General features: G+C 46.7%; 2 protein-coding genes across 2 annotated transcripts; one reads left to right on the forward strand and one right to left on the reverse strand.

Moving 5' to 3' along the window:
• On the reverse strand, positions 2,028–3,666 carry LOC8070001 (protein FAR-RED IMPAIRED RESPONSE 1). Its single transcript, XM_021465658.1, has 3 exons — positions 3,463–3,666; positions 3,244–3,324; positions 2,028–3,143 (listed from the first exon to the last, which is right to left on the reverse strand). The coding sequence occupies exons 1-3, from the start codon at positions 3,664–3,666 to the stop codon at positions 2,028–2,030; spliced, it is 1,401 nt and encodes a 466-aa protein (XP_021321333.1).
• Positions 7,069–8,811, forward strand: LOC8071057. The gene has a single exon (XM_002444219.2). The coding sequence runs from the start codon at positions 7,274–7,276 to the stop codon at positions 8,648–8,650; it is 1,377 nt and encodes a 458-aa protein (XP_002444264.1). The 5' UTR covers positions 7,069–7,273; the 3' UTR covers positions 8,651–8,811.

Raw genomic sequence — 14,417 nt, forward strand, 5'->3', positions numbered from 1 at the left:
CTGGGGGAAAGCAAATTTAATATCTCTTGTTTTATTCTCTTTAAGCATTTGAAGCTGGTCAAGATTGAACTCATAACTCCACAAAGCCATTACATTGTTACCAACCAATCCCCTTGCCTTGAAGGAATCATAGAACTCATCGTACGTAATGTGAAAGTGATCAATCTCAATGAAAGGTGGCCTTGTAGAAAAAGGAAAGGAGATATAATCAAAACTTACTTCAAGAAAGATGAGCGAAGTGCTACACCAAAAGAAGCTTCAGTTCGTATATAAAACTAAATTGGTTTATAATTTATAAATCAATGAGTGCCTCATATATACACTTATTTTTGTTCAAGGAATATAAATCTACAGCTTTAACTCTGTGTCCCTTAGGCACTGTTCGCCTAAACGTCCGTTTAGACCGTTTAAACACCGTGTAAACGCTACACAATGATACACCGTTTCCGTTTAATCATCTGTTTAGTCCGTTTAATTGACCGTTTAGCCCGTTTAATGGACTGTTTAGCCCGAATAGTGGCTAAATGGCAGGTGACCGACTGTTTACCGTTTAGCGTTTAGGAAAACATTGCCCTTAGGTGCATTGCTGCCGATAAGAACTTGCACGTCTCCACACCGTGGCCTTCTTCGTGGCATACCAAGCACACCGACTCTTTGGCTTTGTCTTTCTTAGCCTTAGACTTGTTCTTCTTTATTGCTTTTTCTTTCACTTGTTGTACAATGGTCTTCTTACGGTCAACCTTGTTCCTAGGCCTCCCTTGTGGATCTTTTGCTGGAGGGTTCTTGAACTTTGTTTGTTTCACCCCTCTCTCCACCTCCTTTGCACCCTCAACTACATTTGGGGGATCATTTTGTCTTGAAATCAATGCTTTCGTGGTTTCCTTCACCTTTTCCCTCAAATGATCGATCCCTTGTGAACCCACCATGTACTCTTCTGGACCCACACAAGCATCAGCAGCCAGCTGTGTCATTTTCCTACACAATGCATTGTACCTCAGCTTATTTGTCGCTGGAACACCAAACACTGGTTCAGGACCTGACAAATGTTGAGGAACTTTCAGCGTAGCTTCTTCAGACCACCTGTCCAGCAGATACTTCTATGGTACATGTTGCACATCAAGTGTAGTAAAGACTTTCAGGATGTGAGGACATAGGAGACCATCTTGGTCAAACATGTTGCAAGAGCAAGTGTATGTTTCAGACCCCTGATTCGCAGCAACATTGTATGTTTTCAATGTCACCTCACCTTCCTTGTATACTCGTTTCAACACCTACAACATAAGTACAAAATAGGGGTACCATCAATTTACAAAGTCACCCAGAATTATTGTTTCAATGGACTCTAGATTCTGTTTCACTAGTAATGAATAGCATGTTTCAGTATTTTTGTAAAACAGAACATCTATGTATGCTGCAACAGAAATGTGCAGTCTGTATGTACACCTTACCTGCACTGTCATTTGGCTTCCCTCTTTAGCAATCGAATCTATAGTTAATGCCGTGGAATCACGCAGCAACTCTTGAAACTTGAAGAAAATACTTCTAGTGTAGAACTTAGATACTTGCTTCTCAATTTGAGACCTCTCCCACAGCGGTGGATTTGTCGTTTCACCTTTTGCTGCTTCTCGATACTCCTTCTCAATCCTTGTTTCCATTATGTACTCATATTGGGTAAGGAACTGCAACACTGAGTCCTGTGGGTGCACCATTGTCTTGAATAATGCATTCATACTCTCAGATCTTCCTGTTGTGCTTGTGAAGGGAAAGAAGCATTTCTTGAAATATGTAGGTGCCCACATAGACTTGGTTGAAGACATGTTCTGAAAATGATCATTGCTATGCATATCATACTTCACCCCTATGTTATGCCACAACGTCTCAAACTCCTCTGGAGACTCGGTGAAGTTGATGCAATAGTCAAACTCATCTGCAAATTCTTGGTTGTTTCTAATTAACCAACCAAACTTCTCACAAGCTTTGCTGACCACATGAAACTTGCAGCACCTATGTGCTGTAGAAGGGAATACCTATGCTATTGCAGCTTTCATAGCCCTATCTTGGTCAGTCATGATGTTGGTTGGTGCTATTCCACCCATTGCATCCTTGAGCGTTTGAAGCACCCACACAAATGTTTCAGTAGTCTCATCCGGAAGCAGAGCACAACCTAGTAGGATGCTTTGGGCATGATTGTTGATCCCAACAATTGGTGCAAAGGGCATGTTGTACCGGTTAGTGTAGAATGTCGTGTCAAAGAATATGCAATCCCTGAAGCACTTGTACAACTCCCTTGATCTGCCATCAACCCAAAACAACCCCCTTACAGCATTCTCAGCATCTAGCTTGATAGCATAGAAGAAGCTAGGGCTCTCGGCTTGCAACTTCTGAAAATACTCTAGGACAGCATCCATGTCTCTGTACCGTAGTCCTGCCCTCAAGTGTGTCCTCATATTGGAGACATCCTTACTGTTGAAGGTTAGGTTTCCCACGCCTCCATGGAAGTCTCCTAGCACTGCCATGATTTGCATGGTGGATATGTTTCGATGGTGCAGTGTCTTCAATAGCTCATAATCTGCCCATGATATTCGTCTGTGCGACCACAGCTGCATTACCCTGCCCTTTATCTTCACCAAAGGGTGTCTATGCTCTACTTGAAACACCACAACCCTCCACCTTCCGTTATGTAGACCCACAGCCATATGTGCCTTACAATCTGCCTTCTTTAACGTGCTTCGTTTCCTTGTTGCAATGGTCATTACTGCTGTTGCACTCTTCTTCTTGGATGTAGCTGCTGCCGATGATGATGCATTACTCGATGCACTTTCTTCCTTTTCACCAGGTGTAATCCTTGCATGCGAACATTCAAACTCCTTCCTTATCAATTGTTTAGTCACACGACTACTTCTTGATGAGCCTATCCTGATACTGAATCCCATCTTGAATGCATAAGCGTTGTACACCCTCCTTGCTTCATCTATTGTATCAAACTCCATCCCTTCAAATGGAACAATTGGTTGGGAGCTAACAACGTCCTGTTCTTCTTCATACACCAACTCATCATCAGTTATCTCCACATCAACACCCTCAAACGGCTGAACTGCTGCCCCGTTAGAAAGACTCTGATCAAGAATAGGGTCAATGGAACCCTATGTTACAAATACGTTGTCAGATTACACACGCAGTCAACAACAAATAATTATTTTGAAGGAAATAAACAATTTTAGTTAGAGTTTCCCAAAAACATACTTCTAAAACATAGGCAGCCCTATTAGCGCTTGAAGTTGCAACAATCTGGTGATGTCCACTAACAGAATCGTCATCAACCTCCTGCACGTTTCAAAGTGTCATCATAGAACACACAGCAGAACACACAGACAACCAAAATTCTTGTTGCAGTGGACTCTGGTAAATATTTGAGTACTATTGTAACACAAGTTTCAGTAGCAAAACAGAGGATCTAATTACATGCTGATTGGGTTGATTTGAAGAAGAAGGGTTCGTCTCCACCATCTCCTTGCCCCTGGTGATTGCAACAGGCACTCCATCCCTTGAGCCCCAGTTTGAGCCCTCCTTGCGCCCGTCTACCCATAGATCTGTCTCACGGCCCTCAACAATCGTCGGGGGACGGCAGCCCGTGGGGATCTCGGCGTTGGCCAGCAGATGAGACATGAAGCGGTGAAGGCGACGGAGGAACGGGGTGTGCCAGCTGAAGGGTCGAGATGGCGGACTAGAGGGGGGGTGAATAGTCCTTTCTAAAACTTATCGCACCGGCTAACCGAAACAAATGCGGAATTAAAACTATCGGTCTAGCCAAGACTACACCCCTCTATCTAAGTTCTCTAGCACCTTGTAAAAGATCCTAAACAAGCAAACAAGGTGCTACCTTAGCAAGAGCTCACCTAATCAATTCTAGGAGCAAGGTCACACAAACCTATGCAACTAGTACTTTACAAACCGAGGGAGCTCCTACACAAACTAGTGAGGCAAGGCGCACAAAGCCTAAGCTCACTAGCAAACTCAAAAACAAGGCAACTAATGCCAAATTAGAGAGCGCAACTTACTTAGCTACACAAACTAAGCAATGTGACTAACAAGGTTACACAAACCAAATTAGTCACGCAAGGGAACTACTTCTAGCTACACAAGCAAGAAGGTAACTAGCAAGGTACACAAGCTAACTAATTACAAGAGCAACTACACAAGAACAAAAATATGAATGTAAATACAAGCTTGTGTTAGGGACTTGCAAACCAACGGGAAGAACAAAGTTGACACAATGATTTTCTCCCGAGGTTCACTTGGTTGCCACCAAGCTACGTCCCCGTTGTGTCGACCAACACTTGGTGGTTCGGCGGCTAAGAGGTGTTACACGAACCTCGTCCCCACTAGGACACCGCAAGAACCTACCCATAAGTGAGGTAGCTCAATGACACGCACGATCCAATAGAGTTGCTCTTCGCGATCCCCGCGGGGTGAGCACCGTACCCCTCACAATCTCTTGTCCGGAGCACCGCACAATCTCCTTGCGTGCTTCGACGGAGTCACAAGCCACCAAGCCGTCTAGGAGGTGGCAACCTCCAAGAGTAACAAGCACCACCGGCTTGCAACACGAACACCTAGTGCCACTCGATGCAATCTCTCAATGCAACGCACTAGAATCACTCACTCGCTATTGATTCGCACTCTTGTAAGCACAAGTGAGTTAGAGGCTTTCCTAGCACTCCCCAAGCATGGACACTAAGTCCCAAGGGTGCTCAGCACCAGCCAAGGCTGGCCACCACTTCTATTTATAGCCCCAAGGGCTAAACTAGCCGTTGCCCCTTCACTGGGCAAAACACGTGGGCACCGGACGCTCACAGGGAGCCACCGGACGCTCAACTCCCAGCGTCCGGTGCTCAGGCGTCAGCCACGTGTCACTAGCCATTTAAACTCGACCGTTACCGCCAACGGCTACCGCGCGCCCGCGCCTGACACAGCACCACCGGACGCTCAACTAGTCCACACCGGACGCGTTCGGTGCTCACCGGACTCGTGCGCAGAGAGCTCCACAAACTCGCACGGTCACCGGACGCAAGCCACCGGACGCACCCTGAGCGTCCGGTGCTCACCGGACTCATGCGCAGAGAGGGTCGCCAAACCGCCCGCACACCAGACGCTGAGCACCGGACTCTCTCCGGTGCGTCCGGTGCACTCTGCTGCACCCGACAGCACACCGGACGCTAAAGGCCAGCGTCCGGTGCCTCCGCGTAGAGCGTCCGGTGAGTGTTTCCAACTGAGAAACACTCCCGCGACTTCTCCAAATTTCCCACCGGCGCAATAGAAAATATGCACTTAATTTTCTCAAAAGCGCCGAGGAACACCACCTCCTTTGTAAATGTGCCAACACTACCAAGTGTACACCACCAAGTGCATGTGTGTTAGCATTTTCACAAACATTTTCCCAAAGGAGTTAGCCTCTCAAACTTGCCACGCCACTCGATCCTAACACGTATGCAAAGTTAGATCGCTCAAGTGGCACTAGATGACCGATATGCAAACAAGTTTGCCCCTCTTGATAGTACGGCCATCTATCCTAAATCCGGTCATAAACTTCTCTACACACCTATGACCGGTGAAATGGAAATGCCCTAGGTTATACCTTTGCCTTGCGCATTCCATTCCATCTCCTCCAATGTTGATGCAACACATGCACCAACCAATCACCAAATGATATGATCCACTTCATATCATCACGTGACCGTATTGGTTCATCGATCTTGACCTCACTTGCTCTTCACCGTTGCCTCGGTCCATCGGGCCAAGTCTTGCTCAAGCTTCACCGTCACACGTGGTCCCTCGCTTCAAAGCCTCCGACTTGCCCTTCACTCTTGCAACCGGTCCATCAAGCCAAGCCTCATCTTGATCTTCTCCACCTTGGTCACATGACTCCATGTCATGTCTCATATGCAATGAGCTCCTCCATCATCACATCATCACCTGTGGACTAATCTCCTGTGTATCTCACATAAACACTATTAGTCCACCTAAGTTGTCACTCAATTACCAAAACCAAACAAGGACCTTTCACCAGCGCGGGGAGGACCTTTGCGGAGGGGAACACGGAGGAGGGGAACGGCGGGAGGATGGGCGGCGTGGCGAGACGGGCGGCGCGGCGGGATGGCTTCGCGGGGCCACGCGGACGGCGGCGCGGCGGGATGGCTGTGCGGGGCTACGCGGACGGCGGCGCGGCGGGATGGTTGCGCGGGGCCGCACGCGAGCGCGCCGCGAGTTGGGGACGCACGCTCGCACGCGAGTCTGTCCGGATTGGTTGGGTCTCTGTCCGGATCGGTATGGTCGGGTATTTGCGTCCGGACACACACCTACGAGCCGGACGTCCGGGCGCTAGGTGGACCGTTTTTAATTTTATAGGTGAACTAAACAAGGCCGAAAGGAGACCGAGAGGAAGGAAGGTTAGAAGCCAACACTAGCATGTGGCCTTCGGGCGTCCTCAACGGTGGACTGAAATCACCGGCATGCGGACGCAAGATTAAAAAAAAACAAACACAAGTGTGCTCCGTGTGCATGTCCTCGTGGAACGGCAGAAACGTAGTTTTTCTTGGAAGGTGAGCGAGACTAGCGTTTTGTTGATCGCTAGTGAGAAGGTTTTCCATGCTCTCTCTCTGCCACGTCGGATACATTTGGACATAAGCCGACGAGTTCGACAACAACCGATGGGGCCACCCTTACCCTAAACCCTAAACCTGAGGCACCATGGACCCGTGCTGGGTTGGCATGACGAGTGAGGCAGAGGTGCTAGTTTGGGTATTGTTATGGGCAGAGTTGCAGGGGAGACCGGAGCCGAAACCAAAACAAAAAAAGTTGTTTGATTGATAAAACTGTATTAGAGAGGGGGGTGGCGTTTTTGTTAGGCTAGTCTCAATAGGAGTTTCATGGTATCAAATGAGCTGACATGACATAAAATAGATAAAAAGAGATGATAAAAGTTTTATAGGATGAAATAAGTTTCACGACGGATAAAACTCATCTACCTTGTTTCTAACATATTGAGCCTTGAAAAACTGGGAGATGAAACTGCCACCGACACTGCCCTTATCACCTTGTAGCCTTTTATTACGTGTCAAAACTACCTGCCATGTAGGCTTTAAGCGCATAGTAAAATATGCATATTTGGAAAAACTTAAGACGTCTTGTCATTTGGACTGACTACCTACCTATAAATGATGGCGGCAGTGCTTAGCAGGCAGGCAGAGGGTGAGCTAGGAAGTCTACTTGACAAATGGATGCTGCGCATGCTGTGGACATCGCTTCCCTGGCCCGGGAACTGAGGGAGGACCTAGCCACCGCGGACGCGCCGGCGGCGCGGTCCGCCAGCGGCTGGCCCGTCGTCATCGCCGAGGTCTCCGCGCTCACCCGCAACGTCAGCCCGGAGGCGTACGACCCGTACCACGTCTCCATTGGCCCGTACCACCACATCAGGAACCCAGACCTCGCCAGGCACGAGGACAAGATCAGGAGCCTCAGCGCCGTCCTGTCGGCGGCGAGCGGCGGCGTGACGCTAGAAGCCTACCTCGATGTGGTCGCCCGCATGGAGGCCCAAGCCAGGAGCTGCTACGCCCACAACTTCAACCTGGAGAGCAACGCCTTTGTGCGCATGCTGCTGCTCGACGCGTGCTACGTGCTAGTCCATTTCGGCGGCGTCGGCGTCGGCGTCGGCGTCGGAGGGCGCCGCGGGAGCGGCCGCGACATGATGGAGGCCGTCGGGGTGGTGCGCGACGTGATCTACCTCGCGGAGAACCAGATACCGTTCTTCGTCGTCGACGAGATCCACAAGCTCACCACTCCGGACGGCGGCGGCGTTCCTGCGGCTGAAGCGATCGCGGGCTACGTCCGGGAGCTCCTGCGAGGGCAGCAGTACTCGGTGGCGATGCCGGCGGTGGCTGGGCCTCCGGGTCCAGGCAACCTTCTGCATCTGCTGCACATGCACCTGACGCCCACAGCGACAGCGGTACTCGTCTCGTCGTCACGCGCGACGACCGGCAGCAGAGTCGCCGCCAGCCAGCGTCGGTTCGGCCGGTGGCGCTCGGCGACGGAGTACTACTGCGCCGGCGTGGGGTTCAGGAGCCGGGCTCTCGTCGGCAAAGGAGCTCGCTCGATCCTCGACGTGAGGCTGGACGGCCGCGGCGGCACGCTGGAGATCCCGCGCCTGAGGATCGACGCCGAGACGTCGCGGCTGCTGCGGAACCTGATGGCGCTGGAGCAGAGCAACCCGGCGGAGGCCGGGAGCCACGTGACGGCGTACTGCGTCTTCCTGTCGCAGATGGCCGGCACGGTGCGGGACGTGGAGCTGCTGTCGAGGCGCGGGATCATCGCGCACGGCCTCGGCAGCCACGACGAGGTCGCTGCGTGCCTGGCGGGCCTCTGCAAGGGCGTCGCGTTCGGGGGTGACGACCCCGGCGGCAACTACCTGCGCGCGACGTGGCAGGGGCTGGAGGAGAGCTTCCGAAGCCGGCCGCGCCGGTGGGCGGCGTGGCTCATGCTCAAGTACTTCAGGAACCCGTGGCTCGCCGTCGGGCTCGCGGCGGCCGGCGTGGGGCTGGTTTGTACCGTGGTGCAGGCGGTGTACGCCGTCATGGCTTACACACCAGATGCTTAAGTCAATGAGTCAAACACTGTGTGGCTGTGCCTGTGAAAAGTCAATATAGGTGTGCGTAGTAGGTCCAGCATGTCCTTTGTTTTCTCCTTTATTTTTTTAGCAGAAGAAAGGAAGGATTTTGTTACTAATCATCAGTATATTAAGTAATAACTAGTGGTTAACCCGTGCATCAAGAAAATTTTGGCTGAGATGCAAATAAGTATTTGTTCAATATGATAAACACATGATTGTTGACTAGACAGGCTCTTTGGTTTCCTCCACTAATTGATCTGTTTACCCAAATCTTGGTTGAAGCTCAATTAAAACGCTAATCCACCTGTGGAAGAGCTACAATACAAGACGCGAGTGATTTGAATGTTGTAAGTTCTATGTATTTTAGATTTAGATGATGTAAAAGATTCTAGACTTTTAGTATATACGAAGCATCCTGCTATTCACTTATTATAAAAGTTCGTCATCAAGTTGGATTCATCACGTATCCATGATGTGGACTAAAGGTAATGGAAGACATTGCAATTGTGTGAAAGGAAACATTATGTAAGGCCATGTAAAAACCCAAAACTTTATAAGATTTCCCATCACATCGAATCTTGCGGCACATGCGTGGAACATTAAATATAGATAAAAAAGATAACTAATTGCACAGTTTACCTGTAAATCACGAGACGAATCTTTTAAGCCTAGTTGCTCCATGATTGGATAATGTTTGTCAAATAAAAACGAAAGTGCTACAGTGTCAAAATCCAAAAAGTTTTTGGATCAAAACAAGGCCTAAGTATCTCGCTTGATAGAACACCAAATCACTGAAACACCAACACACACTACTACAGAATGAGGCATTGGTCGATGTCCAAAATGACCAAAAACTTCGGCCTTTTTGCGGCCCGGGGTTAAAGACCCCTTTAGCACCGGCCAGCGCCACGGGCCAAGGCAAAGCCTTTAGCACCTGTTTGTAACGGTGCTAAAGGGTCACCCTTTAGCACCGGTTTTTGCCCTGAACCGGTGCTAAAGGTCCGGTTTATAGGCCGGATCCCTCCTCCTCTCTGCCCATTTGAAACCGAGAGCACCATTCATCATTGTTGTTCTTGGAGCTTCTTCTTCCTTGTTCTTCATTTGTTCTTTATCTCCGACGCCCATCGTTGATCTTCTTCGACTCCGTCATCGTTTCTTCGTGTTTGGAGGTGACTAACTTTTGTCTTTCTTGTCTTTTTCATGTTGTTTTTGGCTTGTGATGTTCCCATTATTTTTAGCTCAAATCCACTTTGTTATTTTGAATCATTCACATGAATTAGTATCCATATATATATATATATATATATATATATATATATATATATATATATATATATATATATATATATATATATATATATATATATCATATTTCATGGTTGACCTAGTATTAATGTAGTTTGCAAGAATGAATTATAGTATCTTTTTATGATCTTAGAAAGTAGAATAGTTCAAATTAATTGGTTTGTTAATATCACTTGATTTATTTTTATTACTACATAATGTCCATTGTATAATTTAGAAGATTTGTTGAAGTAACTAGACAAATAAAGGATATTATTAGGTTCTTCTTTAATCATACTTGTTTACTAGTAAATGTGGAATTTATAATTGTTTAAAAGTTGAGTATGGATAGTAGATGGCAACCATGACCGGGTCTTCGGTCTCTCAACGGGTTCAAAAGCGATACCGGCCGGAACTCTCTCTCATTACTTGTGGCAAGTGTGGGCAGAAGATAGTGATGGAGTACAAAGTGTCGAAAGAGGGAGTAAACAAGGGTCGTATATTCTACAAGCGTCCGGATCGTAATGTGAGTTATTTCCAGACATTTGCTTATATATGTGCATATTTTTTTAAATGATATTAATTAAACTTTTGATTCTCTCTTTTAATTTCAGTGGGACGATACCGGCGGATGTACAGGTTAGTACTGGGAGGAAGAATACATTGAACACATTAAGAAATCTTTTGCACAGGTGGTTGAGGCTGAAGGTGGCGAGGCAGTGAGCCGACGAAAGGAGTTCAATGATGTTGATCAAGCGAATGATCTATCTATTATAGTTGGGATCGGACGCGAACTAATTATGTTGCTTAAGTGCATTTTAGTTTTGGTTTTTTTAGTGCTAGTTACGATTGTATTTGTTGTAGCCAAGCTTTCCTGAATTAATCAACTATGTATCTTAGACATGTTGTGTAATAAGATGAGAAACTATATGTGTGCATGGTTTTCATAATATATATGTTATATTTAATGCAGATGGTAACACGTAATTGGATGTATAATACCGATCGGCGCTCCGAAGAGTTCATTAATGGCGCACACTATTTTCTTAAGTGTGGCCGAGACAAATAAAAGGGACGGTTTCATGTGCTGTCCATGTGTCGTGTGCAAGAATTTGACGGAATATTCTAACTCAAGAACTCTTCATTCGCACTTATTAAAGTCTGGTTTCGTACCAAACTATATTTGTTGGACCAAACATGGAGAAAGCGGGATTGTAATGGATGAAGGTGAAGAAGAAGAAGAAGAATTGGACCATGCCAATATTATTGTTCAGTACGGTGGCTTCAATGATGTTGCAATGGGGGGAGATAATGAAGAACAGGTAGCGGCAGAAGATGATCGGGGCGATGATGCTTTTGGTGATGCCATCCGTGATGCGCAAAGAGAATGTGAAAGTGATAAAGAGAAAGCCAAGTTCGAGCGCATGCTAGAGGACCACAGGAAATCGCTATATCCCACCGCTGAAGAGGGGCAAAAAAAAGCTGGGTACCACACTGGAATTGCTGCAATGGAAGGCAAAGAATGGTACATCTGACAAGGCATTTGGGTAGTTATTGAAGATCATAAAAAAGATGCTTTCGAAAGGCAACGAATTGCCCACCACTACGTATGAAGCAAAACAGGTTGTCTGCCCTTTGGGATTAGAAATCTAGAAGATACACACATGTCCTAATGACTGCATCCTCTACCGTGGGGAGGAATACGAGATTTTGGATGCATGTCCAGTATGTAAGGCATCATGGTATAAGATTAGACGAGATGATCCTGGCGATGTTGAGGGTGAAGAACGTCATAGGAAGAAAATTCCTGCCAAGGTTATGTGGTATGCTCCTATAATACCACGATTAAAACGTCTGTTCAGAAATAAGGACAATGCAAAGTTGTTGCGGTGGCATAAAGAAGACCGTAAGATAGACTATATGTTGAGACACCCTGCCGATGGATCCCAGTGGAGAGCGATAGACAGAGAATTCCCAGATTTTGCAGATGATGCTAGAAACTTGCGGTTCGCCTTAAGTACAGATGGTATGAATCCTTTCGGTGAGCAGAGCAGTAGTCACAGCACTTGGCCAGTTACTCTATGTATCTACAACCTTCCTCCATGGCTATGCATGAAGCGGAAGTTTATTATGATATCGTTGCTTAGCCAAGGACCGAAGCAACCTGGCAATGACATAGATGTCTACCTAAGGCCATTAGTTGAGGAACTTCAACTTTTATGGAGCAAACCAGGAGTTCGCATGTGGGATGAGTACAAACAAGAGCACTTTGACCTACGAGCATTGCTGTTTGTAACAATCAATGATTGGCCAGCTCTGAGTAATCTTTCAGGCCAGTCAAACAAGGGATATAATGCATGCACACATTGTTATGAAGACCTTGACTGTGTATTTTTGAAAAAATGTCGAAAGGTCGTGTACCTTGGCCACCGTCGGTTTCTTCCTGTGAACCACCCAGTACGAAAGAAAGGCAAGCATTTTAAAGGCAAGGCAGACCACCGGACCAAACCTCTCAATCGAACCGGGGATGATGTACTCGAAATGGTCAAGGATATAAAAGTGGTATTTGGAAAGGGACGAGGCAGCGAACCTATTCCCAAGGATGCTAAGGGACACGTACCCATGTGGAAGAAGAAATCCATATTTTGGGAGCTACCTTACTAGAATGTCCTAGAGGTCTGCAACACGATCGACATGATGCATCTGACAAAGAATCTTTGTGTGAACTTGCTTGGATTCATGGGTGTCCACGGAAAGTCTAAGGATTCACTTGAAGCACGACAAGACTTGCAGCGCATGAAAGAACGAGACAACCTGCATCTAGAAAACTGAGATGATGGACATCATTACTTAAGCCCTGCTAGCTACACTCTGAGCAAAGAAGAGAAGGAAAGCATGTTTGAATGTCTTAGCAGCATCAAGGTCCCATCTGGATTCTCCTCCAATATCAAGGGAATAATTAATGTGCCAGAGAAGAAATTCCTGAACTTGAAGTCCCATGACTGTCACGTTCTAATGACGCAATTGCTGCCGGTGGTTTTAAGAGGAATTTTACCTCCACACGTACGTCTAGCCACCGTAAAGCTATGTGCATTCCTCAATGCAATTTCTCATAAGGCAATCAATCCAGAGCAACTAGCTACTCTGCAGAACGATGTCGTTCAATGTCTCGTCAGCTTTGAGTTGGTGTTCCCTCCATCGTTCTTCGATATCATGACACACCTCCTAGTTCATCTGATCAAAGAGATTCGTATTCTGGGTCCTGTGTTCCTACACAACATGTTCCCCTTCGAGAGATTTATGGGTGTCCTAAAGAAATATGTCCATAGTCGTTCCCGGCCAGAAGGAAGCATTGCCAAGGGCTACGGAACAGAGGAGGTCATAGAGTTCTGTGTTGACTTTATTCCAGACCTTGACCCAATTGGCATTCCTAAATCTCGACACGAGGGAAGACTCAGCGGAAAGGGAACACTTGGGAAGAAAACATATATTGGTATGGGAGACGATTACTTCAATAAAGCACACTACACAGTTCTCCAGAACTCTTCATTGGTGGAACCATATGTTGAGGTACACAAAGATTTCCTACGATCCCAGTGGCCCGGGAAGAATGAAGCTTGGATAATGCGTCAGCACATGGAAACTTTTGGCGATTGGTTGTGCAAAAAATGTCAAGGTGATGAAAACATTGATGAGCAGCTTTATTTGTTGGCCAGGCAACCATCATGGCATGTCCTCACGTACAAAGGGTACGAGATAAATGGTAACACAGTTTACACAGTTGGCCAAGATAAAAGGAGCACGAACCAAAATAGTGGTGTACGCGTGGATGCCACGGATCCAAATGGGAACAGACAAACATATTATGGACGCATAGAAGACATATGGGAACTAGTCTATGCAGCTAATTTTAAAGTTCCTTTGTTCCGGTGCCAATGGGTGAAGATGACCGGAGGTGGGGTAACAGTCGACAAGGAGTATGAGATGACAACCGTGGACCTTAACAATAGTGGGTTCAAATACGAACCATTCGTCCTTGCTGCAGACGTGAGTTAGGTGTTCTATGTCAAAGATATGTCTACGAAACCAAAGAGAGGAAAAAATAATGACCACTCAATCATCAATGAGCCAAAGCGCCACATTGTCCTTTCTGGGAAAAGAAACATTGTCGGAATTGAGGACAAGTCAGACATGTCAGGCGATTACGAAAGGGATGATCGAATTCCGCCCTTCATAGTCAACAAAGACCCAAGCATTCTGTTAAACAATGAGGATACTCCATGGTTACGGCAGGATCATAACCAAGGGTCATACGTCAAGAAGAAGTTCACTGTTGTGTCGGCTTGACTTTGTATGAAACTATATTTGAGAATTGTGAATTTTGATGAGTGTAACAAACTTTGTATTCATGACTTTTCCAATTGGGACCATCTAGAGTTCGGTCAAAGAGTGTTTTTCTAAAATACCATTG

The sequence above is a fragment of the Sorghum bicolor genome, chromosome 7 (genome assembly GCF_000003195.3).
Source record: "Sorghum bicolor cultivar BTx623 chromosome 7, Sorghum_bicolor_NCBIv3, whole genome shotgun sequence".
Lineage (NCBI taxonomy): Eukaryota > Viridiplantae > Streptophyta > Magnoliopsida > Poales > Poaceae > Sorghum > Sorghum bicolor.